The sequence below is a fragment of the Panthera tigris genome, chromosome F3 (assembly GCF_018350195.1).
Source record: "Panthera tigris isolate Pti1 chromosome F3, P.tigris_Pti1_mat1.1, whole genome shotgun sequence".
In the NCBI taxonomy this organism is placed as follows: Eukaryota; Metazoa; Chordata; class Mammalia; order Carnivora; family Felidae; genus Panthera; species Panthera tigris.
In genome coordinates, this window is record NC_056678.1 from 41,499,876 (window position 1) to 41,525,510 (window position 25,635).

At 52.3% G+C, this 25,635-nt stretch overlaps 2 protein-coding genes across 7 annotated transcripts in view; one reads left to right on the top strand and one right to left on the bottom strand.

Moving 5' to 3' along the window:
* The window catches only part of PPP1R12B (protein phosphatase 1 regulatory subunit 12B), a 218,280-nt gene extending 210,205 nt beyond the window's left edge, over window positions 1-8,075 (top strand). For all 5 annotated transcript variants that reach the window (XM_042976394.1, XM_042976395.1, XM_042976397.1 and 2 more), the window contains one exon: window positions 560-8,075. In XM_042976394.1, coding sequence (XP_042832328.1) covers window positions 560-646 — 87 coding nt within the window. In that variant the 3' untranslated portion in view covers window positions 647-8,075. The remainder of the gene's footprint in view (window positions 1-559) is intronic.
* Window positions 8,076-16,119: 8,044 nt separating this feature from the next.
* On the bottom strand, window positions 16,120-24,999 carry SYT2 (synaptotagmin 2). Of its 2 annotated transcripts, XM_042976755.1 has the most exons (9): window positions 24,807-24,999; window positions 23,667-23,849; window positions 22,611-22,615; window positions 22,207-22,326; window positions 21,571-21,738; window positions 21,032-21,199; window positions 19,585-19,702; window positions 18,518-18,651; window positions 16,120-16,405 (listed from the first exon to the last, which is right to left on the bottom strand). In XM_042976755.1, the coding sequence occupies exons 1-9, from the start codon at window positions 24,982-24,984 to the stop codon at window positions 16,199-16,201; spliced, it is 1,281 nt and encodes a 426-aa protein (XP_042832689.1). In that variant the 5' UTR covers window positions 24,985-24,999; the 3' UTR covers window positions 16,120-16,198. The 2 variants fall into 2 exon arrangements, with proteins under 2 accessions (XP_042832689.1, XP_007086625.3); XM_007086563.3 differs by lacking the exon at window positions 22,611-22,615 and having other exon boundaries at window positions 23,683-23,849.
* Window positions 25,000-25,635: the final 636 nt, after the last annotated feature.

A 25,635-nucleotide genomic window follows, 5' to 3' on the forward strand; every position in this document is an offset into this window, starting at 1 on the left:
TTTATCACAGAAGGCACTAGAAGGAGGACCTTAAATCATCCTGTGGGTGTGACAGAAAGCTGAGTTGTGCCCCCTCTCCCCTGCATTCCTATTTTTGATGGGGTGTGAAGCAGTGTCTGTCTTTGACTCTTTTAGTTGACCCAATGCTCCTTTCTAAATTTCTTCCCTGTGCCCCTAGCAGCTCACTTTGGCATTCTCCCCAGTTTCTCCAGACTTGAAGTGAGTTCAAGGGCACGAACCAATGAAAACAGTTACTGACTCAGGAGAATGAAAGGATACATGGTGCGGAACATGAAGCCTGCATACAAAGAAATAAGATACTGCTAAATATGCTAGTTCAAAAGATGGAGGGGCTGTGGTCTCCCTTAATACGAGCATTACCAACTCAATAAGTAGGAAGATTCAGGGGAAGTTCATCCCCGGGAGAAGGCATGGGGACACTTCACTGTATCAGCTGCCTCCAAAGGCCCCGCCCACTGGGCTGGCCTGGGCTGGTCAGGGAGGGCAGAGGAGTTGATCATGCCAAGCTCTAACACACCTTTCCCTCTGTCACCTACAGGTGTTAACAGAACTGAAATCCGACAACCAGAGGCTGAAAGATGAAAATGGTGCCCTCATCAGAGTCATCAGCAAACTGTCCAAATAGACTAGGCTCCAGATTTAGGAGGGATAGGACGGCATTTGCTGCCCCCAGGCCTCTTTTCCAGCCATTGTCTTCCAACCAAAAGAAGTGAATGTTTTGGTGGAAGGACCGCTTCTTTCTGCCCCTCTTCCAGTCACCTTCTCTGCACTGTACATTTCCTCTGCACTCTCAGTGCCCTGTTCCTCCTATACCCCCACCCCCTGAGTTTTATGACAGTTTTAATTGAAGCATGATTGTGATAATTGGAGCCATTCGAGCCATCTGGAGAAGGCCTTGGGGAGTACACCAGGCTCAGCTGTGGACCCCAACTTCCTGCTGCTCAGCTACTTGTCCACATTGGATTTGGTCCAAACATGTAAGGCCTCTACCCAAACCAGTACCCCACAGCCTTTCACACTCTTCCAGTGTCCTCTGATATAGGTGAGTCTTATGGTGGCCACTCCAGGATCCTGTCTGGGATGCCAAGAGAAACAGGATGTTGGCAAAATCATCCGACAGCTTCTGGAGCTGTGTTTCCATTAGATTCAAGGTGACAGTGACTCTGCATTGAAGGTCTCTGCTAGTCTTCACCTCAGGAACTGACTTTTCTCTAACTCCTTGCTGGTGTTACTGTTATTTTTTCTATCAACAACCCAGTAACATCCCTGACTAGTCTTAACTCCTACTCCTCCCTCATGCCTCGTCCCCTTCCCCAGGGCTCAGATGACCCTGGCTTCATTTATTCCTTTCCTTTCTATCCTTTTATTTTTCTTTCTGTCTCCCCTCCACCACCTCACCACATGGTGTAAAAGCTAGAACGGAGCATCTGACCTCCCTTGCCTTTGGCCATTATGGAAAGTCATTTCTCCTGGGGCACTCTGGAGACCAGAAGAATTGCCTTGGTGGCAGCACCACCGGCCTTCTCGCTGAAAAGCCAGACCATGGCATAAATGTCAGCCCACTGTTCTCATCTCCTACATGTTTTCCCTACACAGTGAGTTTCTTTAGTAGAAAATCTGGGCTCTGAACACCCCATTCCGCCTCACCGCCTTTTGACCTTGTTTTCCTCTCTTCACTCTGGCACCTGCTCCTAATGAAAAAGGAAGTCCTCACAAGGAGGCATGAGAGCTGAGGAGGGTAGATTGATGGGAGGTAGACTAGGGAATGAAAGCAGGTTGGAAAGACATATGGTATAAAGTAGAGTAGCTGGGGACACTTGCAACCTCGTGACAAAGAAGGTACAAGATGGCAGCCCATCGTGCTGTGATAATGGTGGTGAATGTGACTGTTTCTGGTGGCTAGATTTAGGGGAGAGACCTTTGTTTCCTTAGAAGCCAGCAGGAACAATGACTTCTTAACAGAGGTTGAAAGTGATGAGATCCTTCCAACCCATTCATGAGAGTCATGGAATCTTTGGCAAAGCCCAGAGATCGTATGATGGAGCTTTCCATTGTTGTGTCACAGGGACCCCCCCCCCCCCACACACACACACACATACCACGGTCAGGTGTTCCCTGGTGGCTGTGCACTTAATCCTTGGAAGTTGGGCAAGTCTGATAACCAGAAAGTTTTTCCTAACATGAGTTAAGGTCTGCCTGTGGATTCTCCACGTTGTCCAGTACTGCCCTTTGATGTGACAACCCTTCAGATATGTGGAGGCGGGGATCTCCCCTTAACCTTACTTCCAGCTGATGTTTCCCCAGTCCTTTGGGGCACTCCCCACATGGCATACTTTTCCTGTCTGTCACATCTCGTCTGTCGTCTCTTGGAAAAAAACAGCCTTTTAAAATATGCCCAGACCTGGACAGATACTCCATTAGCACAAAATTAAACCATTGGTCCTTGGTGATGACCCAATATTAATACTCAACGTATTTGCTCTTTATCGGTATTCTCCCTTGGTTCGTTTATTTTGAGTGTGCAAGTCATTTAAATTCTCCTCATTTGAGAGCTGCCCGTGATATTCAGCGCTTTGAGTGATCCATTCTCTTAACATATACTACCTCTGTCCATTTTTTATTTCTTTCCAGAAAATGACAATATAGTTCTCCATGGCTCTTTGAAACATTACATGCTCTTTAAACCAGAGGCTATAATTCAAGATCCTAATTCCAAAATAGGAAATATGTCTCCCCTGGCAAAACCCCATTTTTAGAGTATACAGAAGTCTCTCTTCCATTTCCAACTATTTTCCAAGAGAAGCTGCTACTGATTAGGATTTTGTATGATCATGGGAGCGCTGTGCACTCAGTTCTCAGGGAATGCTAAATTAGAGTAAAATGTTTCCTCGCTTCCACTACAAACATCTCCTTCATTCTAGGGAGAGGGGAAATCAACACAAGGTGTTGAGTAATTGGTTCTCCTGGCACATCCTGGACGTTGGGCAAGGGATGGGGGTGGTTGCTGCCTCTTTCTCAGAAAAAGAATTATTAGGAAAACATTTTGACCCTCTTCCATTAGATAGACAGGGTAAAGGGGGTTACAGAGAGTTCCTCAGATCTGTTTGTGTCTTTCAAAACCGTGGGACAGAGTCTAAAAACTCTTAGGGTGGTGTTATGCCCCTGCTGCTTCACACAGCCCTTTCACATTAAAGATGCCTTTTCTTGCCAGAAAAGTTTTCCTTGTGATGAAAAATTAACAAGCTTCTCAATCTCAGGAATATTGAATTCTATGGCCAAGAGCTCATGAAAGTGTAAACCACGCTAGGTAATTTCAGGCACTCTCTCCTATGCAATTAATTTTATTAGACAGATAGACTCTGAATTCTGGTCCCTTTCCAGAAAATAAAACACCCTTTCTTCACAGTTGGATTGACTGGAAGCCCCAGGAGTGATGGTTAGAGACCTAATGACCAGCTGTGCACCCTGGGTGCCAGCCACAGCAGGCCTCCCTTCTCTTGTGCTGTTGGTCTCTCTGGTGGCCACAGAACTTCTGTCCTCAACCTGCTGGTTTGGATGCCCGTGAGCACCCCAGATAGCTCAAAGCTGCAGGAATACTGCCGGTCTGGCCAACAATTTGGGGCCCGGCTGTGTCACTTTAGTCTTTACATGAAATATCAGAATGAGGAGGAGAAGGTTCTCAGTACAGCTTTATATCCTCTGTTCTCATTAATTTGATATTTTTCAAAACCAAGCCACACCTTTGGGAGTAATGGTTTGGCCATTCCAGAGATTCTCTGGCTGAAGTTTCACTGCGTTGCCTATTTGTCTTTCAAGGGCTGCTTATTCTTTTCCAGATAGCTCTTGGGCATGATGGCCTCTGACCCCAGTCCCGGTCTCTAGTGCAACAGGGTTATGCAAATCTTGGGGTGTTGCCTTGAAAGAATCTAAAGAATAGACCTGCCCTGGGCTTATTCAGTGCACTGAATTCTCTTTTGGGCAGTCTCACTTGATATTTCCTGGAACCTCCCTGCCGTGTCCTATCCAACAGCAGGATGTGTTCTCTTCTCTTCTCTTCTGGGCCTTCCTGTCCCCCATTCCATGTTTGAGACCAAGATGCATGCGTTGCTGTCTGAGGCCACTGGTGGAAGGAGGCTTCAGATCTCTGGTTTGGATCATTTCACATGCTTTCCCTGCCCAAAACAAAACGTGCTTATTGGGCAGTTCCAAGAAGGCTGAAACCCCACATATCAGCCTATGAATCCCACAAAAATGTGTGTGAACTGTCTTGCTATCAGGGGCTTTTAACTGAGCCAGAGATGAGAAAAGAAACTCTCAAGGCCATGCAATTGGTTCGGTCTCTGGATTTCTGGCCCCAGTGCAGCCTCTCCTCACCAGACAGACAGATACACTGCCTCCCCTCCGAGAATGGCCAGCGTTTCAGCCCTGGCCGCTGGCACAGGAGAAGGTCCTGGCGACGTGGGTGCCCTCTGTGTGCGGTGGTGGGTGCGAGGTGAGCAGAAGCGGCATGGACATGAGAGAACTATTTAATGTGTTGTCAGCTATTCGGCCTCCAGGCTGCTTTGCACCACAAAAGGGAAAGTGTGTAAAGGATTCGGCAACTGAGCCAATAGGCAGGGGGGACACCTAATTCCACCCCACCCAGTGAGCCACCATTTCCACTAGAGCTTAAGGACGTCACACCACATGGACCCCGGCTGGTGTCCTTCTCTTCCAGCCATTCTCAGGGGCCGTCGTTTGTGCTAACACTGCACCTAACTTTAGACACACAGTTGTCAATTATTGGTGGTCCCTGCCCAAATGTAGGCCCAACTGTAACTGCAGATCTTGGCCTCCGTGCTGGTTTTTAAGGCAGATTTCAACCCATCAAAGGATGTGATTCCTCTGACCCAATAAGCAAGACAGCTTTGAGGGCAGAATAAGGCAACATGAAGGGATAAGCCCCTAGGAGTCAGAACATCGGATTCGAGGGCCAACTCTTGGGACCTTGGGAAAGGCACCTTCCCTGTCTGCAAATGGCGGTGGGACTGATAATCCTTGAGATCCCTTCTAGGCTTCAGATTCTGTGATTTGTTTATACCTAGGAATTTCAGAATATTTCTTACACTCAGAATTTTTGCTCTTTCCAAGGGCAAAAATTCTTGGTTTCTTCTGGATTCAAACTGTTTTAACATCAGCAAGTCAAGGTTGGCTTCTCATCCTTGTTAGAAAGTGAATTTAATACTGAGGGTAATTGAATGGTGTTGGCAATTGCTTTTCCTCCTAATGGCTGGGTAAGAATATTAAAACCTGCAGAGGTGGAAATTGGAGCTCATGGGGAAATGGATACAAAGCAATTTGTTGCAGGCAGCCTTTGGACAAATTGTTTTAATAGGAAATAGAGCTGCTCCTTCATAGATTTCCTCCACCTACCTTTCCTCCACCTTCTCGAATGTGGTCTACGTGGCCGTTTGCATCCAAAGAGCAGACATTGCCTTTCTGCTTAGCACCAGCTTGCTCATAGTCTTAAATTCTGCCCTGTAGCAGCAAGAGAATTTTCCTCAGTGAGAACCTCAGCCTTTAGTTCTGTTGAGCTCCTCTGGATTCTGGACTAGAAGTAGGAGGTTCCAGTGCTGTCCACGATGGTCCTTCCTTTAAGCAGGTCTGCAGGAGCACTCTACCAGGGCAGTAAAAGCTTTAGACCCTAAGTCCACACAGCCGTATTGCATAGAACAGCACTCAGCCCTGACAAGCCTCCTGCAGGACCGGGTGTGAGCAGAGTGGAAGGACAGAGACCCCGAAAAGGGAGGTGGCCATGAGCTGCAGTGGGAAGGTGGGAAGAAGGCAGAACAAAGAGCAGCGTGGAGGCCGCCAGCCCCAGACGAAGGGGTCACTGAGCCGTGGAGCCGCATGCAGGGGAATGAGTGCTGGCTCTCTGGTGCCCTCATCCTTTGGCCCCCAGCGGAGCGCAGATTTTAATCAGCTTCCCTAATGGGTATCGACATTGCTTGGGAGCAGCGGACCCTATCAGGGAACAGCTATTGATCGCTTGTGTTCTGATTAGATTGGAAAACAGATCAACTTCGCTGCTGCCCAGGAACTGTTATTGTCACAGCTACTCGGGAAGGAGGTGGTCTCTGGGGACGGAGAAAAACCAAATCGAGAATCTTGACTAGCCTGCCAACGACTACAGGGGAAGAGACGCATTCACTTGTCCTTTGAGATTTGTGGGTGAGCGTCAAATTGTACCTAGTGTGGCTTGCAACCCAGTGTCCCGGAAGCCCCTCAGGAAGAACTGTAATAAGAGGCTGTGTTTACAGACAGGCACCACCGATGAGTGATGAATTGACGAATGATCTTACCTAAAGAGGTTTAACAATTTGGAGAGCACTCTGGCTTCCAGCCTGTGTGCATACACATGCACATTTGCTAGCACAGAGCTTTCAGAAGGAAGTCTGGCATATTCTTGATGAACCAGTTTTATCCAAGTGTATTGTCCTGTTCATTCTTTTTATTTTATATTTTGCTTTCCCCCTGCCGTTCCAGTCCCCTAAAGGACTTCTCCCTGAGCCATTCTCCCATCTGCTTATCATTTTGGACTGTGATTCTTCCAGAGTGATACTTTCCGTTATTTCTCCAAATTTCCCCCTCACGCTTCCAATAAACTTCTTGGGTGTCCCCTTAAAGTAACATGAGGGTGCTCTTATGTCCTTCTCCCCGCCCCCCCCCCCGGGAAAACATACCATTCACCCTTCCTCTCTCATCTTCCTCCATTCTTTGTTCTTTGCTTTTCTCACTTGGCGCTGATGGTACTTAGGGGAGGAGGTTTTCCACAAATCAGCCATGATTCCTGGAGGAGTTCCATACGCCAACAACTACCACCACCACCACCCTCTTCTAGTTTCAGAGGTCCCTGGCTGTGCCAATGGCCTCTCGGAAATGAGGTTTGAATGGCGGGCCTGTTCGACTTCTCCACAGACTGGCCAGAGAGACCATGGGTAGCCGTGTCTAGTTTTTGTTCTGAGAGTTTTGACTATTTCCAGCTAGAGACAGAGTGTCTTCTCAGAAGAAAACTTCAGCCCATTGCTGCCTTGCAGGAGAAGATTCAGGAAAGGCACAGTGACTGCAGTGAGCCTGTCTGAGCCTCTGAAGTCCCACAAAACCAGAGTTGGGGGATGAGTGCAGATCCTGAACAGGGACATGTGGTGTCAGCATTTACTAGACTCTCACCTTAACATATCTGACCTTGCCTTTTCTCCCTCCCACACCACTGAAGCCTGGGACAGATCCCAGTGTGTCCTCTGGTGAAGAAGGCCAAATAATGAGCCATTAGAGGAAGAAGAACGTAGGGGCTCAAGCACAGAACACCAGCAGGGGTAGGAGAGGGTTCTGGAAGGATGCACAAATCCACAATAACTCTGCTTCTAGTTCGTGTCCCTTGAGCCCTTGAACGATCGGGCCTGCCACCTAGCTGGCACCTAAGTAGGGCCATCATCTCCCTGAAGAGGGAGGGAACACGTTTTGCCCATGCACTCCCTGCTCTCGGAGAATGTACGGACTTACGCCATTCAGACTCAGCCTTTGTCTTTATGGCTTCCCTCCCTCCGTTCTTCCTCTGCCTTGACCTTGATCAGATAGGGGCGAGAAGAGCTTATAAGAACCGCTCTGGGGTCTTCATGCCTCTCCCATTTTCAGGGTTGAATTTTGTGTCTTCTCCACTCACTCCACTCTTTACTCCCGACCTCACTTCCACCGCAGTTCAAGCGCCAGAAGTAACGTTTCCAGCTGAGTTGTGTGGATTAATTTCAGTCCCTTGTAAATACACCTGGGGCGGGCTAGGGGCATTTAGGGAGGGGAGCCAGATTCGCTTTGTGAATTGAATGTATTTTTATGCAATTTTGAGTGGCCTTTCAACCCTGAGATGAATGATTTTGTTTTACTGGTTGTTATTATATAGTATTATTAAGTATTCTGTGTTTGAAAGTTTGGGAATAATAATATTCACATCTATATGATGCCTGTAAACACAACCATATTTATAAATGAGTAAATAAAACCGTGTTTTAACTTTGTGACTACGTCTCCACAATTCAGGAAATGGGTTTATAGAATCTCCCATCTGGGGCAGCCCCTTCCAATACTTGGGGGCTTCCCCCTCCTGCCTCTGTCCCAGGAAGAGCCGCAAGTGAATCACTGTCCTTGAGACCAGGGTCTCTGGAGTCGGGCCCAGGAAAAGCCTAGATTGGAGGTTCAAAAGAACCATTAGAAGAAATCAAGATTCCCAGTGTCTAGTGACTAGAAATATGGTTATTTCTTTGAAGAGAGCAAGGCTCACTGACAGGTGTGGAGGCAGGCTAGATGGACACTAATGCCCTCTTGCGTATGGACAAAAGAGGGCTAGAGAGGCGGTAGCTTTCTTGGGCTCCTGGAGGTCTCCCGGCTCTCACCCTTACCTCTCTGCCATATACATAATGGCCCTCCCTAGGTTGCTGTTTGACTCAAAAGAGCCAAAACCACTCTGTAGCTTCAGACTACAAAGGTAGCTAACTTGGGGGTTATCGGAGGTTAAATCCAAGCTCCCAACAAAGGAGCCATGCGCAGGGAGGAGGCTGCTCAGGCCCACTGGCAGCCTTGGCAGGTGGGAGGCCAGGTCTGACCTCGCTCGGCCAACGTTCGGGTCTGGTTTCTCCATCCAGCAAGCCCTGCCTCTGGCTTTCTCAGCCCTGTGCATTCTGCCAAGCAGAAATCCCTGGTCACTGACTTGGCGCAAGCACAGGGAGTCGGGGAGGAAAGATTCTTTTCCCTTGCTGTCACCCAGCTGCTTGTAGCCCAAGCAGCAACAGAACAAACACACATGATGTCATGGTTGAAGAGTTCAGACCTGCCCTGGGGCCCGAAACAGAGGCAAAGCAGCGCGTGTGATGCGAGGGCCTTCTAAACAGCAAGTGTCCTTTCTCTTTCTGGATTCCCACCCCCACCCCACCCCCCCACCCCGCCCCTGCTGGACCTGCTGAGGTAGGCAGAGCCGGAGTATCCCCTAGCGGCCAAGTGGTCCAGTCTTCTGCAGAGGGGACGAGCCCACGGCGGAGAGCTCACGTTCTCAGGAGAGTCGCCTTGGACAAATCCCCAGTCCCTGGGCTGAGCAGGCTCCTGCCCCTCACCTTACCGGGCCACCCAGCCTACCCTGCTCAGGAACTAAAGCAGCAAGACCAGATCTGTGCCTGGACCTTACCGGCCAGCCCCAGCCTGGGCCCGGAGGCCCCATTCCCACCTGGCTGGCATTACACAGAGCTGGGATCTCAGCCTGGGCTAAGCTCACAAAATGGCAGAGGCTCGCCGGTCTTCAAGACCAGGAGACAGGGCCACGGGCTGTAGAGGGAACTGAGGAAGGAACTTAAACCCTTTCCGGTTCTTGGGGGCGTGGTGAGCCTGTGTAAAACCTTGAGAGACTTGTTTTGGGGACTGAAACTTCATTCTGTTTTTAAAAACAGGAACTGAACTACTGAAATAGGCAGAGGCATATGAGTGAAAACGGGCCTGCTGCGTCCTCATTCTTGATAACTGGACACTCTGCAAAACAGATTTTCCTGGGGCGCCTGGGTGGCTCAGTCGGTTAAGCGTCCGACTTCCGCTCAGGTCATGACCTCACGGTTTGTGAGTTCGAGCCCTGCGCCGGGCTCTGTGCTGACAGCTCAGAGCCTGGAGCCTGCTTCCGATTCCATGTCTCCCTCTCTCTCTGCCCCTCCCCCGCTCACGCTCACACTCTCTCTTTCAAAAATAAACACATTAAAAAAAGACATTCTCACTCTTCAAACTCCCCTTCCCCAGGCCCAGCTTCCTTGTGTAGTGCTCAGACTGTGGCTGTTCCCCAAGCCCAGCCCCCATGGAAAGAAATCAAGGGCCTGGTCCCTCCCTCAACCTCCCACAATGCATTCCCCAGCACCACAGTCCTGCCCCCAGAAAGCTGTCGTGAGGGTATGTGTGCCCCACCACCCATCATGGGGTGCGTCCCCGAGAAGAGAATGGGTCTCAGGCCTCTTGTACTGCTTCCCTGAAGGAAGATGCTGGGCTAGAGGCCAGACCCTCACCCTCACCCACCCTCATGAGGCAGCTCCTGCCTGCCCCCTCCCCCCAGCCCAGCAAAAACTAGAGACAGCCCCCACCCCCAGGTTTCTTTCAGCTCATTTCTTTAATAAGGAGACGCAGCTCATTACAAAATAACAATTTGACAAGAGATCGGACAAGAACAGAGTCCACATAAGGGGGGGGTGGGGGTGTGGAGAGCATTGCCAAGCATGGGGCGGGGACGGCGGGGGGGTGGGCAGGGCTATACATGAGTCCTTCCTATGAAGACAAAGGCAGGGTTCCTGGTGGGGCCAATGCATTCCAGGGGTGACCTGGGGCAGTCTGCCCACCCTGGTTTTGAAGTTTTCAGATCCCTGGGATTTCAGAAAGCAGCAAATCCAGTCCTTAGATGGGGAGGAGTCAGGGCAGAACTTCTAATCAGGCTTCTTTGAAGAGGGTCCTCCTCGAGTCCTGATGGCTGAGGAGGGCTGGATGGAGAGACCCCCTCCCCGGCCCCACGCACACTTCTCTGCCACCTCCCCAGGCCAGATCCCCTCAATTCTTGCCTGCATTGTGGGTGTGGACAGTGGGAGGGTCCTGGAGAGAGCCAGAAAGAGGTTAGACACTTCGTCCCTCCACCCCTCCAAGCTCCTGATCCCAGCCCACCCGGAGATGGTCCCCAGCGCAAAGATCCCTGGGGCTTCTGCGCGCTCCAGCATACACAGTCACCTCGCAGCCTTTGGCCTTGTCCTCCTCCTGTTCTCGTCTCTCTTCTTCCTCGTGCTTACTAGTCGCCATGCCTGAGGCCTCCTGGCATTATTCCCACGAGTTGTCTGCCCTCATCGGCACCCCGGGGGCCGGGAGCTGCACGTCCCTCTCAGCACCTCTTACCACTGGGTGCTCCTGGCTGGGGCTGCCCTGGGGAGCTGACAGGAGGGTCTGGGGGGGGCCAGACCTGCCCACCACTCTCAAAGGAGCCCTGGCAACCCTCAGCTGCCCACTCTGGGGCGCTCTCTGTCAGCCTGCGGGAGGGGACACGGCGGGAAGGGCATAACCCACGGCGTTCTCCGGTGTCCCCCCAAGAGACCCTCCTCCCTCGCCACCCACACACCCCGACCCCGCGGTGTCACGTATGCAGGGCTGGGTCTGTCAAAGCCAGATGGTAATGGGAACCCGAGCCGCTGACTAGCTGCTCCTGAAAACCCTGGTTGCCTCCTCGGCGCCCTTAGGAAAGGTACCCAAAACTATGGCGTCCCCACCACTGCCCTGTCCACGCGCAGGGGGGGAAATGGAGTTGGACTGTCAAACCCAGGTGGAGGGAGCCCGCTCGGGCAGGGCCAGGTGGGACGTCTCCTGGGGCCCTGCCGGAACCCCCGGACACCATCCGTCCTCATGACGTGGGGCTGAGAGAGCAGGAGGGGTGACAACAGGTGAGCCCTTCACAAGTGTTCTGTGGGGAGCCAGTCAGAGGGACACGGGGGGCTCCTGGGAGGAACCGAGGGCGGTCTCCAGCAGGAGGCCCCCTTTATGGCTTTTCAGTTAATTCAAACAGTGGGAGGAAGGGACACACCACACACACACACACACACACACACACGCAGGACACGGAAGCCACCGGGACACCAGACACCCGGCTGGACACGGTGCACGGTACACGGAGGGTCAGCTCTGCAGGCGGATGTGCGGCAGGCAGTGGGGACGGACGGGCCTTCAGGGCACCGGTGGTTGTCCCACGTCCCTGAAGGCAGGGCTGGTGCCAGAGCCGGAAGCCGACTCCCCCCCACCGCCGACAGCTCCCACTAGGGGATTCCCGATGGGGTGAGACCGGGTGGGGCTTGGGGACAAAGACTTTACGTGACAAAAAATCGAAGGGGCAGCCTCAACGAGTGGTGTGAAATGGGTCTGAGGTCAGGGGTTAGGGGTTAGGGGTTAGGGGCACGGCCATGCGGCTATTTACAGAAAGAGACATGCATGTTGAGTAGACAAGACTCGGTTCATATGTTTATAGGTCACTATTGTCTTTTATAGATAACTAAATGCACACGGAAGGGGTCAGATGAGGCTCGAATGGCTTCAGAAGGGTCTTGTTTTGTTGTCGCTTGAAAAATAAAGTATATTCGTGTGTCTTCAAGTCACAGTGTCCCCTTCTCAATGTTGCAGCTCGAAAAGCAGTAAGATCCTTGGTGACCAGTCTCTGGCCCCCTGGGACTGAGGGGGGGGGGGAGCAGAGGGGACAAGTGGTCACAGAATAGGGGTGCCAGATAAAACACAGGACGGCCAGTTGCATTTGAACCCCGGGTAAACAACACATCACTTTTGGCGTAGTATGTCCCAAATTCTGCCTAGGCCATACTTAGCCTTAAAATTATTTTCTGTTTACCCGAAATTCAAATTTAACTGGGTATCTTGTATTTTTGTTTGCCCAATCTGACAACCATGTCATGGGGCTCTGGGCCACCAAGACCAGGCCTTGGGACCCTTCGCTGCCTGCCACCATGCAGGGCTTGGAGACAGGGTCCCCGACCAGCCTGAGGTGGGAAGGGGGAGGGTAGAAGGAACAGAGTGGAGGGTGGGAGGGCAGGTCTTGGCTTGATTTCTTCCTACCTTTACGGGGGGGGGGGGGGGGGGCGGGACACCAAAAGACAGCCTCTCTCTCTATATGGTTGGGTGAGACCGAGAGTTAGCATACATTAAAAGATCATGGAATCTCTCACTTCCGACCCCAGCGGAGTTTCTTAACCTCTCTGCTCACCCACCACCACCCCGCTGCATGGAGGCAGGTTTGTCAGGGAGCTGGTTTTACCCACAGGAGGGACTGAGGCAACCCCTCTCTTCTCTCTCGCTGAAGCCCTGGGCCAGCAAAATCATCCCAAACTGATTCTGCAGAAACACAACCATGTATGGTTGCCTGGGAAGCAAAAAAAAGATCATCACCTGAGACTGTGCTCTAATCCCTGCTGTCCCGTCCTCCACCTGAGGGACCCCTGCAAAGTCATTTCTCGTCCATGCCAAGCATCTGCTTGCTCAGTCTGGAGCTTCCCGAGGGTTCTCTACCCGGCTTTCCCCAGGCCTCAGCTTCCACTTTCAAAGACCAACAATCTGCCTATGGCTCTGGCGGAGTTAGTTTCCCTTCTGGGATGATTATTCAAGGAGAAAGAAGCCCGAGTTTTCTGGCTTCACCCCATTTCTGGGTGGGATTGGGTTTGAGTCTTTGTGGTCTCAGTCCCTTTGGAAAAAAATCTCTTCTACGCTATTTCCTGCCTGGAATAGACGGGAAACTCATAACCACAGAGGCCTCCAGAACCCTTCTCTAATCAAACCCTAGCTCCTAATTAGGGCCTACAGCCCACCCTAACGTCTCCAGAAATAAACCTGCGTGGCAATGAGGGTTCAGAATGATGCTCCGGAGTTAGAGTAACATCAGCCCTCAGGTGTAGAAAACTCACGACTCTAAGTTTACCTGCCTAGTTCATGGAGCTGGATAGATGCCTTGACTAGGATGGCTCATTTGGGCCAAGCACCCATCTCAGGACCAGCCAGAACCTAGGTGGGGTGCAGGGGTGAGGGAATGATTGCCCACACACAGGTCTCGCCCTGGCTCTAAACCAATGCCAACAACACTCAGTCTCTCAGCAACCTGTCCCCACCTGCTCACTAGAGGTGGGCCCAGAGTAACAAAATGCAGCCCCTGTCTCTTGGCACCCACACCACCTAGGGGTGCCCACCATTTCTTTTCCTCCCCATCAGGAGAGTGGCAAATCTCGGGCTCTGGAAGGGCTGAATTAGGTTCATGGGCTGAGAAGAATCTCAGGTGGTAGGAAGCCCATCGGGAAAGGGCAAAAGAATGAAGGTAAGGAAAACAAGATGGACAATCCTCTGAGCAAGGGTCGTGGGATATGGTGGGGAGAGAGACCCTGAGAAAGCACCAAAACCTCACAGCTCTGGAGACTGAAGAAGAGCCCAGTGACTCCTGATGCCCATAGCAGGACATCCTACTCTGCAGTCAGCTGGGTTCTGAAGGCACCCCATTTTCCTACAACTCTCTACCAGGACCACAACTCTGGTCCCGAGGACCAAAGCTCATAGTCCTTGTCAGAGTCTTACCTTCTCATCATTAAGTACACACCCAAACTCACACAGGCTCCAGTAAAATACGACCTCCCATGTGCCAAGGGCCACTAGCAAGAAGGAGAAGGGTCTCTGAGAGATGGGCAAGGTTCAGCCCTGCTTCCCAGTCTGTTTCTGGCAGAGGTGCTCCCTCATTCCTTGCTCTAATCAAAACACATGGCACAGCAGAAACAAACAAAAAAAAAAAAAAACCCATTTCCTTTCTTTTAATAAAATAAAAAGATGCTCTGGACCCTCAAACCCTGAGTCTCTCTAATACTGTCCGTCTGTCTCAGGTACCTATAGAAAACTGAGGTGGTCCAGATGGGACAGGACAGGAAGTGCTGCCATTTTTGCTGGGAAAGAGAGAGATCCCCAAGCTTTGGGGAAGCTATGAGTATTCTGTGGTGAAGAAATGGCAAGGGCCTGAGGGCTTCATGGATGGAAGAGAGAGGCTGAAGGAAGGGAGGCAAGGGTGGGAGAAAGGGGTGAAAGGAAGTGGTGCTGGCCTTAGGTCATGTGGGACCTGACTCTCCTGCCCAGGCTGAAGGTTTGGAAGGAGGCTCAGTGCAAACTTGACTAACATATATATGGCTTTTTATCAATGCTGGGGACAAAAGGTGAAGAGGGAAAGGGACACAACCGAGCGTGGGGTAGAAACCCCGGCAGGTGTCCTCCACCACCCATTTGGAATGGATGTCCTGCTTCTTGGCATTCATAGAGAGACGCCTCCCCAAGGAGTAGTAGGATGGGGCCTCCCCACAGGTCTCCCTGGGCCACGTCAGCCACCCACAAACTATCTGGCATGGAAGGCAGAGGAGTGGGAGCTGGGGGGCACGGATCTCAGCACCCCCACCTATCTCATCCGGGAAATCTCTGCCATCTCTCCACCATCCTCCCCCTTCTTACCTGGACCTCAGGGGGACAAGAATTCAAACCTTCTTTTTAGAGTCTCTGGCTCTGTACAGAAAAGTCTTCAGATAGTGTTGCTCCACTTAGATTAAAAGAGAAAACAGAAGCAAAAGCATGATGGGGAAAAAATGCAAATGAACCGCACAGCTTATATTCTGGAAAGGGAGAAAGCATCTGTGTTTCCCACTGGAAGGGGGTAAAGAAGATCCAGGAGTTTCATTTGGTCTTTCTAGGCAATGGGTCTTCTTTCTTCATAGTTTGACGTTAACTGTCAACAACAGTGAGGTCCCAGGACTGATGGTCCCTGTTAGAGTCTAACCAATCTAGTGAATAGTTCATGTCCACGAATGTCCCAGAAACCACACTTGTGGGGAAACAAGGCCTGACGAGAGGAAGTCTATGACGGCATCAGGTTTTTGGTCCTAGTTCTGGACAAGTCCAGTCTCCACATCTTGCCTCCCAAATAGCCACCCACAAAGAGTATGGGAGCTTCTGGCACCCGACCGGGATTCTGAGCCCTCTCCACGAGCTGACGGAAGATCTCCCACTTAGACAGTGGACGTCTCTTCACTTCAGGGTCCCCGAAGAGCCTTCTCTTCCCACACAACTTCGCTGTCCGTGGTTCATCCCAGGAATGCAGAGAGATGCTCCAACACACACACGCGCACACACACACACACACACACACACACACACACACATCATAGGCCACTGTGTTGCCTTCCCTGTCAGGAAACAGGATGTGCTGCCATTTTGTTGGTCCAGAACACTCAAAACACAGGAAGTGCTGTGACTTTCTGCTGAAAGAGGGCCTCACTCAGGGTGAGGTTTAAGTGAAGCTTTGAAAGAGTGAGAGGGAAACGTGACAGGGCATGCAGCAAGGACAGCTCCTGGGACGATGAAAAGAGCCAGGCTTCTCTTTCACCTGTTAGGGGACTCTCCTCACACAGCCACCAGAGGGAAGTCGGTCTTTCAAAAGAGATATAGGAAGGAAAAACAAGGACACGACCACAAACAAATGAGAAAGAAAACCTCTAAGGTTGCATAACTGAGGTATTGATAGCTCTGGATCTTGTCAGTGTCTGTAACGGCGCGGGATCCCGGCCGCTGCTGCCTACTTGTTCTTGCCCAGAAGCGCGTCCACCTCTTCCTCGGGCTTGAGGGAGTGCCACTGGGCGATGGGCCTCCGGGGGTTGGCCAGCATGTCGGACCAGTGCCGCAGCTCTGTGCCCGTGGCGTTGCTGCCCACGAAGATCTTGCCAATGGCTTCGTTCTTGCCCAGCTTGTCGTAGTCCAGCACAGTGACCACCACCTGGACTTTCTGCGGGGAAACAGAGGAGGGAGGGAGGGAGTCGGCAGGTGGAAACGCACGATCCCGTGGCCAAACTTCTCCTCCTCTATCCTCTACTCCAAATGCCCCGCAAGGAGAGGCCTCCCAGGGCGGCTTGCTTCTACCTCTGAACTTACTTCCAAGACTGAACTTAAAGGGGGGCGAAGGCTGCACGTTCTGGAAACAGCCTTTCTCCCTACCAGTAGGCACTTACCCAGCATGTGCTGTGCTCCAGCCACTGTTGAGTGCCTGGAAGTGGAAGGCGGTGAAGACAAGAGAAGAGGGGTACTTCACCTTAACGAAAGCAGCAGACCCATACTCAGAAATTTACAACACAAAGTGATGCAGGTTCTGCTAGAGAGGTAAGCACAAGGTACTACGGGAACTCAGACGAGGCGACAGTCCTCCTCGGGTCAATCGAGAAAGGCTTCGCCAAGGAGGTGACATAGAAACTGGGAGGTGAAGGCTGAGGACTTCTCTAGGCAGAGAGAGAAGAGAACCCCAGGAAGCAAGAGGAGCCTGGGCGGAGGCATAGAAATAGAAGTGTGCACTTGGTATCTTGGAAACAGAAGAAGTTCAGAGTCACTGAGGTTGAGTGTGAGAACAACCAGGCAGGAAATAGGGTCAGCAGGGTGGGCTGTGCAGGGTGGGGTCAGCTAAGGAGTGTGCCTTTTGTTCTTCAGGCAAGCAACAGGGAGCTCCCAAAGACTCCTGGGAGGAGCGGCATGGATATTTCAGGAAGAGACCCCTCACATCGAGGCGGGAGATTCACTGGAGGAGGACGGGGACTGACAGGTGGGGAGGCCGGCCGGGGGCCGAGGGGGGAGCTGTGGGGGCTGCGTAGTGAATGCCTGAACCAAGGTGGGGCGGTGGGAATGGAAGCGGGGGCCAGGCTGGAGAGGCACTGAGGGGAGAGAATCAAAAGGACTTGGTGGTCAGTTGGACTGGCCGAGGTGACACTCGGGACCTTTATTCATCCTGCTCCACAGCCCACTCAGGCTACTCAAGCTCAACCTTTAGGACCAAGCTTGTCCAGGAAGCCTCACCTGTTTCAATGGCCTGTCCCTGCTCCCCCTCGCGAGTGTGACGCCCTCGAGAGCAAGGACTATGTTTTCTGCACATGCTTCTCCAGCACCTAGCCAGTTCCTAGGGAGGCGCTTAGGGAATGCTCAGCAAAGCATGTTGGGTAAATGAGAAAGGCAAAAGGGTAGGGGGTCTAAGATGATGCCGAGGTTTGTCACTTGAAAAGAGAATGCAGACGAAGCAGGTTTGGGGTGTGGGCGGGGGAAGGGGAAGGGGTTTGGGGAAGATCATTATGTTGGCTTTTGGCGTGTCGAACTTGAAACTCCTGGCCAGTACACTTCATGTCTGTCTTAAGTTTTCCACAAGGACTTCTCGTGGTCTAACATTATCGTTGAGATTCCCTTGACACCTTCGCCTCCCAGTCCTGGGGGCGGGGGGGGGGGCAGGGGGGGAGAGGAAGGGAGGAGGGAGCAGCTCACTCCAAAGAGGGAGGGACCAAGACTCCAAGAGGATCCAGCACTCTGCGATTCCAGATGGCTCGGTGGGTGTCTGGTCCTGCCACATTCAGATCTCACTCATGCCCCCTCATGGTGAAAAACAGACCTCACCTCCAACACTTACCGAGCTTGCTGGTAGGAGGAAGGAAGGAGACAGTAGAGAAGGGAAGGATGGAGGGGAAGAGGAGAGAGGAAGGGGGCAGAGGGGTACCTGGGAGCAGACCCAGGGGGCAGCAGAAGTGGGAGAAGGCTGGCCAAGGCAGGAAGCGGCTGCACCAGGAGGAGCGGGAAGAGGACGAGGCTATACCCCTACCTCCCCGGCAGCTCCAACCCCACAGGCCCACTGAACGCCCGTGTACGTCGCAGTTCCCAAGGAATGATGGGTAGGATGGCTTGGAGTGGTTCTTGTTCGTCTCAGAAAAGGGGGAAGCCCTTTCTGGCAGGGGCCCCGGGAAGGAGGACCCAGGACGGCACCATGAGAGTCAGAGCCCTTCCCACCAGGGCGAGCGAGGTGGCTCGAGGCGTCTGGGTGAGTTCCCTCATGCCCCCACTGCTGTGCCCCCAGGCCCGAAAACCCGAGCACCTGAATCTGCTCGAAGGGGATCTCAAAGCTGAAGGACTCGTTGAAGTAGGGGTTCAGGGTCTTCTTCTTCACCGTCGTCTTCTTCTTCTTGAGCCTCTTCCCATTCTGCATCAGGTGGATCTTCACGTAGGGGTCTGTGCAGGGAGAATCCCGGCCCCGGAAAGGCACCCTTAGTGCCCCACCCTCCCACCGAACGTACTTGCCCGCCTAGAGCACCCACCCCACCAAGGCCAGGCACCCAGCAAGCCCTAACGCGTGGGCCGCTGAGTCCAAAAGCAGCAGAGTGAGCGTCCAGTTCAGGGGCGGCAAAAAGGTTTCACTTCAAGGACCACCTCGGGCTGATTGGTTGTGGCCTCGTGTAACGCCTGGAGCATTACACTGGGGACATTCCTGAGACTAAGTAAGGCTTTGTCTAGAAAGAGTGAGGGGGTCGCTTGGTGATATCTGTCCTACGCAGGGGACAGAGGAGTGCTGAAGGCACCACACACATCTGCCATCCCCGATTCAATCCAATCCTCCTGACCTCGCAGATGAGCAACCGAGGCTCACAGAAGTGAAGTGATGTGCCCCCAGTCACACAGCGGATCAGTGACAGAGCCGGCAGCCAGCCCCACCAGTTGAAGCCCAGGCACAGGCCTGATTCTCGGGAAAATGCGTGCTCCGCTGTCCCACCAGAGCCCTGTGCTGTGGGCTGGCCCCGCTCCGTGTGCTCCCCCACCCCCCGAGTCCCCTTCCAGGGTAGGGCCAGCAGAGCGCCTTCCGGAGAAGTGTTCCGGACTGTGACACGTGAGAGAGGCAAGCTTTCCTACACAAGTTTCTCTGGTCCTTCCCTCCATGGCTTATACTGCCCAGCAGCTCAGAGTGGGGGCAGGGGACCCGTGGAGAAAGGAGGGAAAGTCAGACATCTCCGGCTCCACAGTCCTGCGCTCAGACCCACAGCTGCTCGGAGATATTCTCTGTATCCCAGGGCCGGAAAGTGCTCTTACAACGGGTATGTGAACAGAAAACTCAGGCCAGTGACCGGCTCACTGGTGCCACCCAATGGCAGCCAGAAGTTCTGCATGTACCTGAAAGGCCACCTACGTCCATCTTCTTCAGGTTCTTGGCCTCCAGGATACAGACAGTGAGCTTCCCAGCCGTGGGCACGTAGCGCAGGGAGGTGCAGATGTCGCCCAACTTCTCTGGCTGTCCAGGGGGAAGAGCAGGACCCAGGGTCATCTTAGCCAGCCCACTGCCTCTAGCACGGCCGACCCCCATCTTGTCAAGACTAGCAAGGCGGTGGTGTGTCCCCAGCCCTTTCAGTCCCCAGTCCCCACATCCGTGATGTTGGAGAAGGTCGCAGGGCCTCCTGCTGCAGTTCAACAAAGCCCCTGAGAGTGATGCTGCAGGAGCCACGCCCTTAGGAGTGAGGGGAGCAGAGTACAGGCTGTGGGCAGGAACGTGCGAGTGATGTCTGGGTGGATCTGGACACACGCGGGCATGGTCGGGCTCCCACCCCAGGCCGAGGGGAGATGGAAAGGAGGCTGGGGTGTGGGCATGGTACCCAAGGGTTCGTTTCCAAGGACAGTGGGAAAGCGAGTATCTCGGAAGCCTTCCTCCCTGATTACTCCCAACCCTTTCGATAGCCCCCTGTCGACCATTTCACTCGCAGTGTGACCTGTGGTCTTCAAAGCACAGTGTGTCCCTTCTCTTATGTGCTGTCAGTTGAACACCTTCATGGAGACAAGGCAAGGGTTCTTTGTGACCAGTGAGACTCCCACAAAGTCCCACAACAATTTAGCACTGGGGGCAGGACGAAACCTGCTGGACTCCTGGTTTCTAAGAGCTCTGCCCACATCACGCCAGAGTCAAGCTTCTCAGAGACCAGGTCGCTCAGGCCAATATCCCGGCTCGAGTGTGCCAGCCCTGCTTTCACACAGCATGAGCCCCAAGGTAAGAAAGGGTGTCTTCAGCGTCCCTTCTCGCCCCCTCCGTTACCACCTGGTACTGAGCTGGCCACACAGCAGGGGCTTGGCCAAGACACATGACCGATGCTTGGAAGGAGCAGTGGCTAAAATGGAATATTTAGCACACAGTAGGTGCCCAATAAGTGTTGGGTAAGTGCTTGAAGCCGTAGCAGTTGTTGGGAGGACAAGCCCCCATGCTGAGAATCTTTTAAAATAAATGTGGGCTTTCCTTGTGGGTAAACTGAGGCACAAAGTCATAAACTGGTGGCCCTAAGTGATAGCAGAAACTTAGGAGTAAAAATAATAATGGTGTTCTCCTTCACTTGAACACCTACTGGATGCCAGGTGCATTACAAAGATAAATTAATTCTCATCTGCAAAAACACTACAGGAGACAATCCAGATCTAAAGAGATTAAGTGATGTGCCCAGGGTCACACAGGTGGGGTTGTGGAGCTAGGGTCCTAACCCAGTTCACCCAACTCTAAAGCCTACCATCTCCGTCGTGCCAATAGGTGGTGGCCCAGGTGGGCAGCCACACTTATCTTCCACATGGTCTCTGCTCTCACCTCTTCCTTCTCCCCGCCCTGCAGGTCTCTCCACTCCTCGATGGGCTGGCCAAGGTCCACGGTGTTCATAGGCACCTTAACCTCGCCAATGATGTCATGTTTGGAGAAGCGGTCAAAGTCGTAGATGGCCATCACCAGGGTTTTGCCTCCTAGCTCCTGGTATGGCACCTGAAGGGCACAAGCAAGATCAGACAGGGGTCAAAGACAACTCATGCACCTCCAGAGGCTTCTGTGGGCAGATCCTTTGGTTAGAGCTCTGTTCCTACTACCCTGCAGGACTCCTGGTGAGTCTGTAGAGACAGAGAGAAGACCTCAGGCTCTGCGGGAGCAGAGTGGATGGGGGGGAGGGGAATGTCCCAGTCCTCCAGGAGGCTGAGCAGTGACCTCACATATAAGCCCACAGTCCAGCCCGCCATTGTTCCAGCCTGAGCTCATTCCAGGGCCTTAGCCACAGCTAAGAACCAAGGAAAGGTCTGTAGAACTCCCAGCAGAATTGGGATCAGAGAGGGACGTGGCATTACCCTTCCAGCCCACATCACCTTGAAGGTGAAGGTTTCATTGAAGGCAGGGTTCAATGTCTTCCGATGGACTTTCGTCTCATATTTCTTCTTCTTATCTGGAAGAAGGAAGACTTTGACATAAGGGTCTGAGGTGCCTCCCATGTCCAGGGCGGGCAATTCAGCAGCCTGCAGAACGCCGACGGTAAGCTGTGGAGACAGTGAGGGTGGGCCTTGAGTCTCAGGACTGCTCTAACACCAGCCCTGGCCCTAGACCCAGCACCCACCAACTCCCCCACCACCACCACCAGAGGCGGGCAGCTGGGGAGGTGGGAACAGGCTGGTGCTAGAGAGCAAGACTGGTCTCCATCTCCACCCCCAGGAATCTGGAATGACATCAGGAGAAGCAGTAGCTTAAAGGGCCACTGATTTGCCCAAGGTTGGTGGATGCCAATCTGGGCCGGGGAACCTTCTCTAGAGCAGGCTGGTGCCCAAGGCAGAGTCAATGTTCAGGGGTACCTGCCTGCAGTTTCCAGCCCATTCCACTCCATGGAAAAGAGGAATGCCTATGGGCCAAAGTGGGGGTGAGGGCTGTGGGAGTGTGGAGCTGTTTCTATCTCCCTCCCACCCAGCCCTTTGTCCCATCCCCCACTTTGCCGCCAAGCCCCACCCTCACACCTGGTTGGCCTGGAAATCATAGTCCAGGGAAAACTGCAGTTTTCCCAGATTCTCTGGCTCTTTCTCCTCCTCTCCTTCACCTTCTCCCTCAGTCAGGCCTGTCTCTGCATCGTCGTCATCCTGTGAAGGCTGGAGGAAAGGAGGGGCGAGTTAAGAGAGAATGGAGCCACGTGGCCTGGCGCAGGGGCATCAGGAAGCCAGCCCATCTGTGCAGACCCTGACTCAGAGCTGGTGCGGGGCAACAGGAAGGAATGTGGCACTGTGCAGGGGGCTTGATTCTGCACAGCCCCTCAAAGCCCCCAGACAGCCCCTCAGAACCCCAGACCGTGTCTGGAAGACCCAGTTCTGGTTTTGGTGTGCCTCTCTCCCTTCAAGACACAGTGCTATGAGACCAGGTGCTGCACCAATGCTCTAGACTTCTTGAGGTGGGGGAGGGGTGCTTCCCTTGTTAGCTCCTCCCCAAAAGTTCCCCCAGCTCAGGCCCCACCCATTCTAGGCAAGACTTACCAGGGGTGCATTCCAGGAATTCAGGAGCAGGGTGAGTCCCCAGAGGTAAGAAGAGAAGGAAGAAAGTGATGTAAGAAAACATCCTACATCTCAGACCAGCCCCTGAAGTCACAGCCACCTGGTGAGACCAGGTCGGGCTACACCCAGATCGTTCTTGGAGGTCCCCCTTCCCTGACTTTGCACTGCAGGCTTCAGGCACACACACACACACACACACACACACACACACACACACGCACATACAGCACTCAAAGGCCATTTTAATCTCTGGCTGACTTCTTGAGATCAGACCCTTCCTGCCATCCTCCATATTGATTCCTTGAGCAAGAGACTTCTCCTAGTCACTCTCAGAACAGATGTGGGCAAAAGAGAAGCACAGAGAAGCCTTTGTAAACTTAAACATTAAGAAGGAAGCACTTGGGTTTATCAAAGGACTTTTCCAGGCCGATTAACACCCCCAAAACAGGGGTAAATAAACCAAATTATTACATGACAAGAGATGGATTCCCCTTGGCCCTGGTCTTGGTGCCTCAGGACCATTCTTTTACCCCATCCGATTCCCCACCCATCCCAACCAAGTAGGTGCCTCCAGTGAGATTTTGTCCTCTAGTCTCTGGCAGGAAAACACAGGGTCACTCCCATGGTGACTTTCTGGCAGATTGGAGGGGCTCTCTTTCCAACATTTTGTCCCAATAGCCTCTTTGGCGGGGGAGTCAATATATTATGCTCTTCCTCTGTCTTTTCAAGGATGCATCCATGATCACACATGAAAAAGTCCCCCCTTTCCACTGTGGAATGGGTAGACAACATTTTACCAGAGATGTAGCCAATAGGGAGGGTCATGTGGAATTCTAAGGAGGGAAGCCGGTTTGGCTGTAGAACAGCCCAGAAGCCTTTGCTTCACCTTTCAGCACCTGGAATGCCTGGGCTGGGCCCCTCTCAGTTCCCCCCACCACTGTCTTCTCCTACCTGGCCCCCTTTCATGTCCTTCATATTCATGGCATTCTTCATGCCCTTGCCCTTCTCCTTCTTGTTCTTCTTCTTCTTACAGCAGCACTTCTTACAGATACAGAAGCAGCAGGTGAGGAGCAGGAGGCCAGCAACCACAGCAATGGCGATCAGTGCCCAGGGTGGTACTGCCCACAGAGAGGACCCCAGAAGTCAGCAGTGCTCTGCCTTATAGTCCCTGACCCCAAAGCATCAGCAAAAATGGGGGGAGAGATGAACCCCAATGTCCACACTCCACATTTTTTAACCACACACCCATGAGTGATTTACATGCAACTTGCCTATACTTTGCATGCCTTTTCGTTAATACTTGCTCTCTCCTGAGCCTACCGTCCTTATGAATACAGCCTACTAACTGAGAGATAGCGGTCAGGTGTATAACAAGGAAGAACGTCAATTTGGCTCTATTGGGTTTTGACTCATTTGATCTACGGAAAACTGGCTTCTATTGGAAAGAATGGGATGGTCCTTATCTGACCCAGGTGTAGGAAGAGCTCCTTTGACCCATTCCTTATGCCCAGGCTTGAGAGGGCTGACCTAAGCCAGAAGGCCAGCTCCTTAAGGACCTAGACAGCTTGGCTTTGCAGAGCTCAAATATTTGGGGATGGGCCCTGGCTGCTCTCCATGGTCCTGAAGAACCATCTCCCCCTGATAGGGCTGCTCCCCTTAATGTCTGGTGACTCCTGAACAGCCACTGCCAAGAATTCAGAAAGCAGGGGTGGGGGGCGTATTTTCTGTCTTCCAAACTAAGGTGGTTTCAAAGTGTGACTGGGAAACTTCAACAATGGCTTCTGTTTCCTAATTTTTCATCTTCTTTTGGTTTCATATTTTGACAGTTTTCTAAGTTGTAAGAACTTTCTTCCCCCTTAGGAGACGGGGGCACATAAGCCTCCTTGTCCCCCTTATTAGTGCCAGGCACCCCCCCATTCCTGAAGGGGCTCCCCAAATAATCCATCTTGGAATCCAAACATTCAGCCAATCACATCTCAGGGGTGTTCCCCACCCTTCCTCAGCTCTGCCCTGCCCATAAGGCCTTGCACTGACCCTGGCCTTGCCCGGCCCTCTCAGCCACCTGGGACACTCACAGGGGATCTTCTGGATTTCATTGAAGAATTTCTCCTTCAGCTTGGCAAACATGTCCTCCTTACTCTCCCCAGCGCCCCCACTCTCGGTAGAGTTGTCTAAGAGCCCAGTTGACATTGTGGCGGTGGTGGTGGCAGGAGCCACAATGGGCTCCTGGTTCCTCTTGAAGATGTTCCTCATGGTGGCAGAGGGGATCACTGCAGATGAGAGGGGATGATGGGAGCAGATGAACAACCCAGAGGTCCAAGTGCAGAAAGCTCTGCCCAAAGGACTGGGGAACCCTCTTCAGAAGCTAAAGACTATTAAGAATCCCATTATAATTCAAAGATATTTCTCATAATATTAACATAATATAATAACATAATATTAACAACTGTGGTAAAACAACAATAACAGTCATCATTAAGTTGGTACTTATATGTGCCAGGCACTGTGCATGATCTCCTCTAATCCAAACAACAGCCTAATGTTTGATTATTATTCCCATTTAACAGATATGGAAATGGAGGTTCCCAAGGTCATTTAGATATTTAAGCCAGTCAGCCTGACTCCAAAGCCTGTAAACCTAATCACTTTCATATATCTCGTTTAAATCCAACTGCACAACTCTAGGAAGGAGGCAATATTCTACTATCAAAGACTCCTTCTCGAGCCTCTCTTTTCCTTAACTTCTTCCATGACCTCACTCTGCCTAGATTCTCTGCCTGTCTCTATCACATTCTGGATGTCATCATCCCTGCCTCCAATCTACATCGACATCTCTGGAAAACAGAGGAAAGGAGGTTGAAAGACAAGCTGCACATAATTTTACCATCCAGAGATAACTCGGGT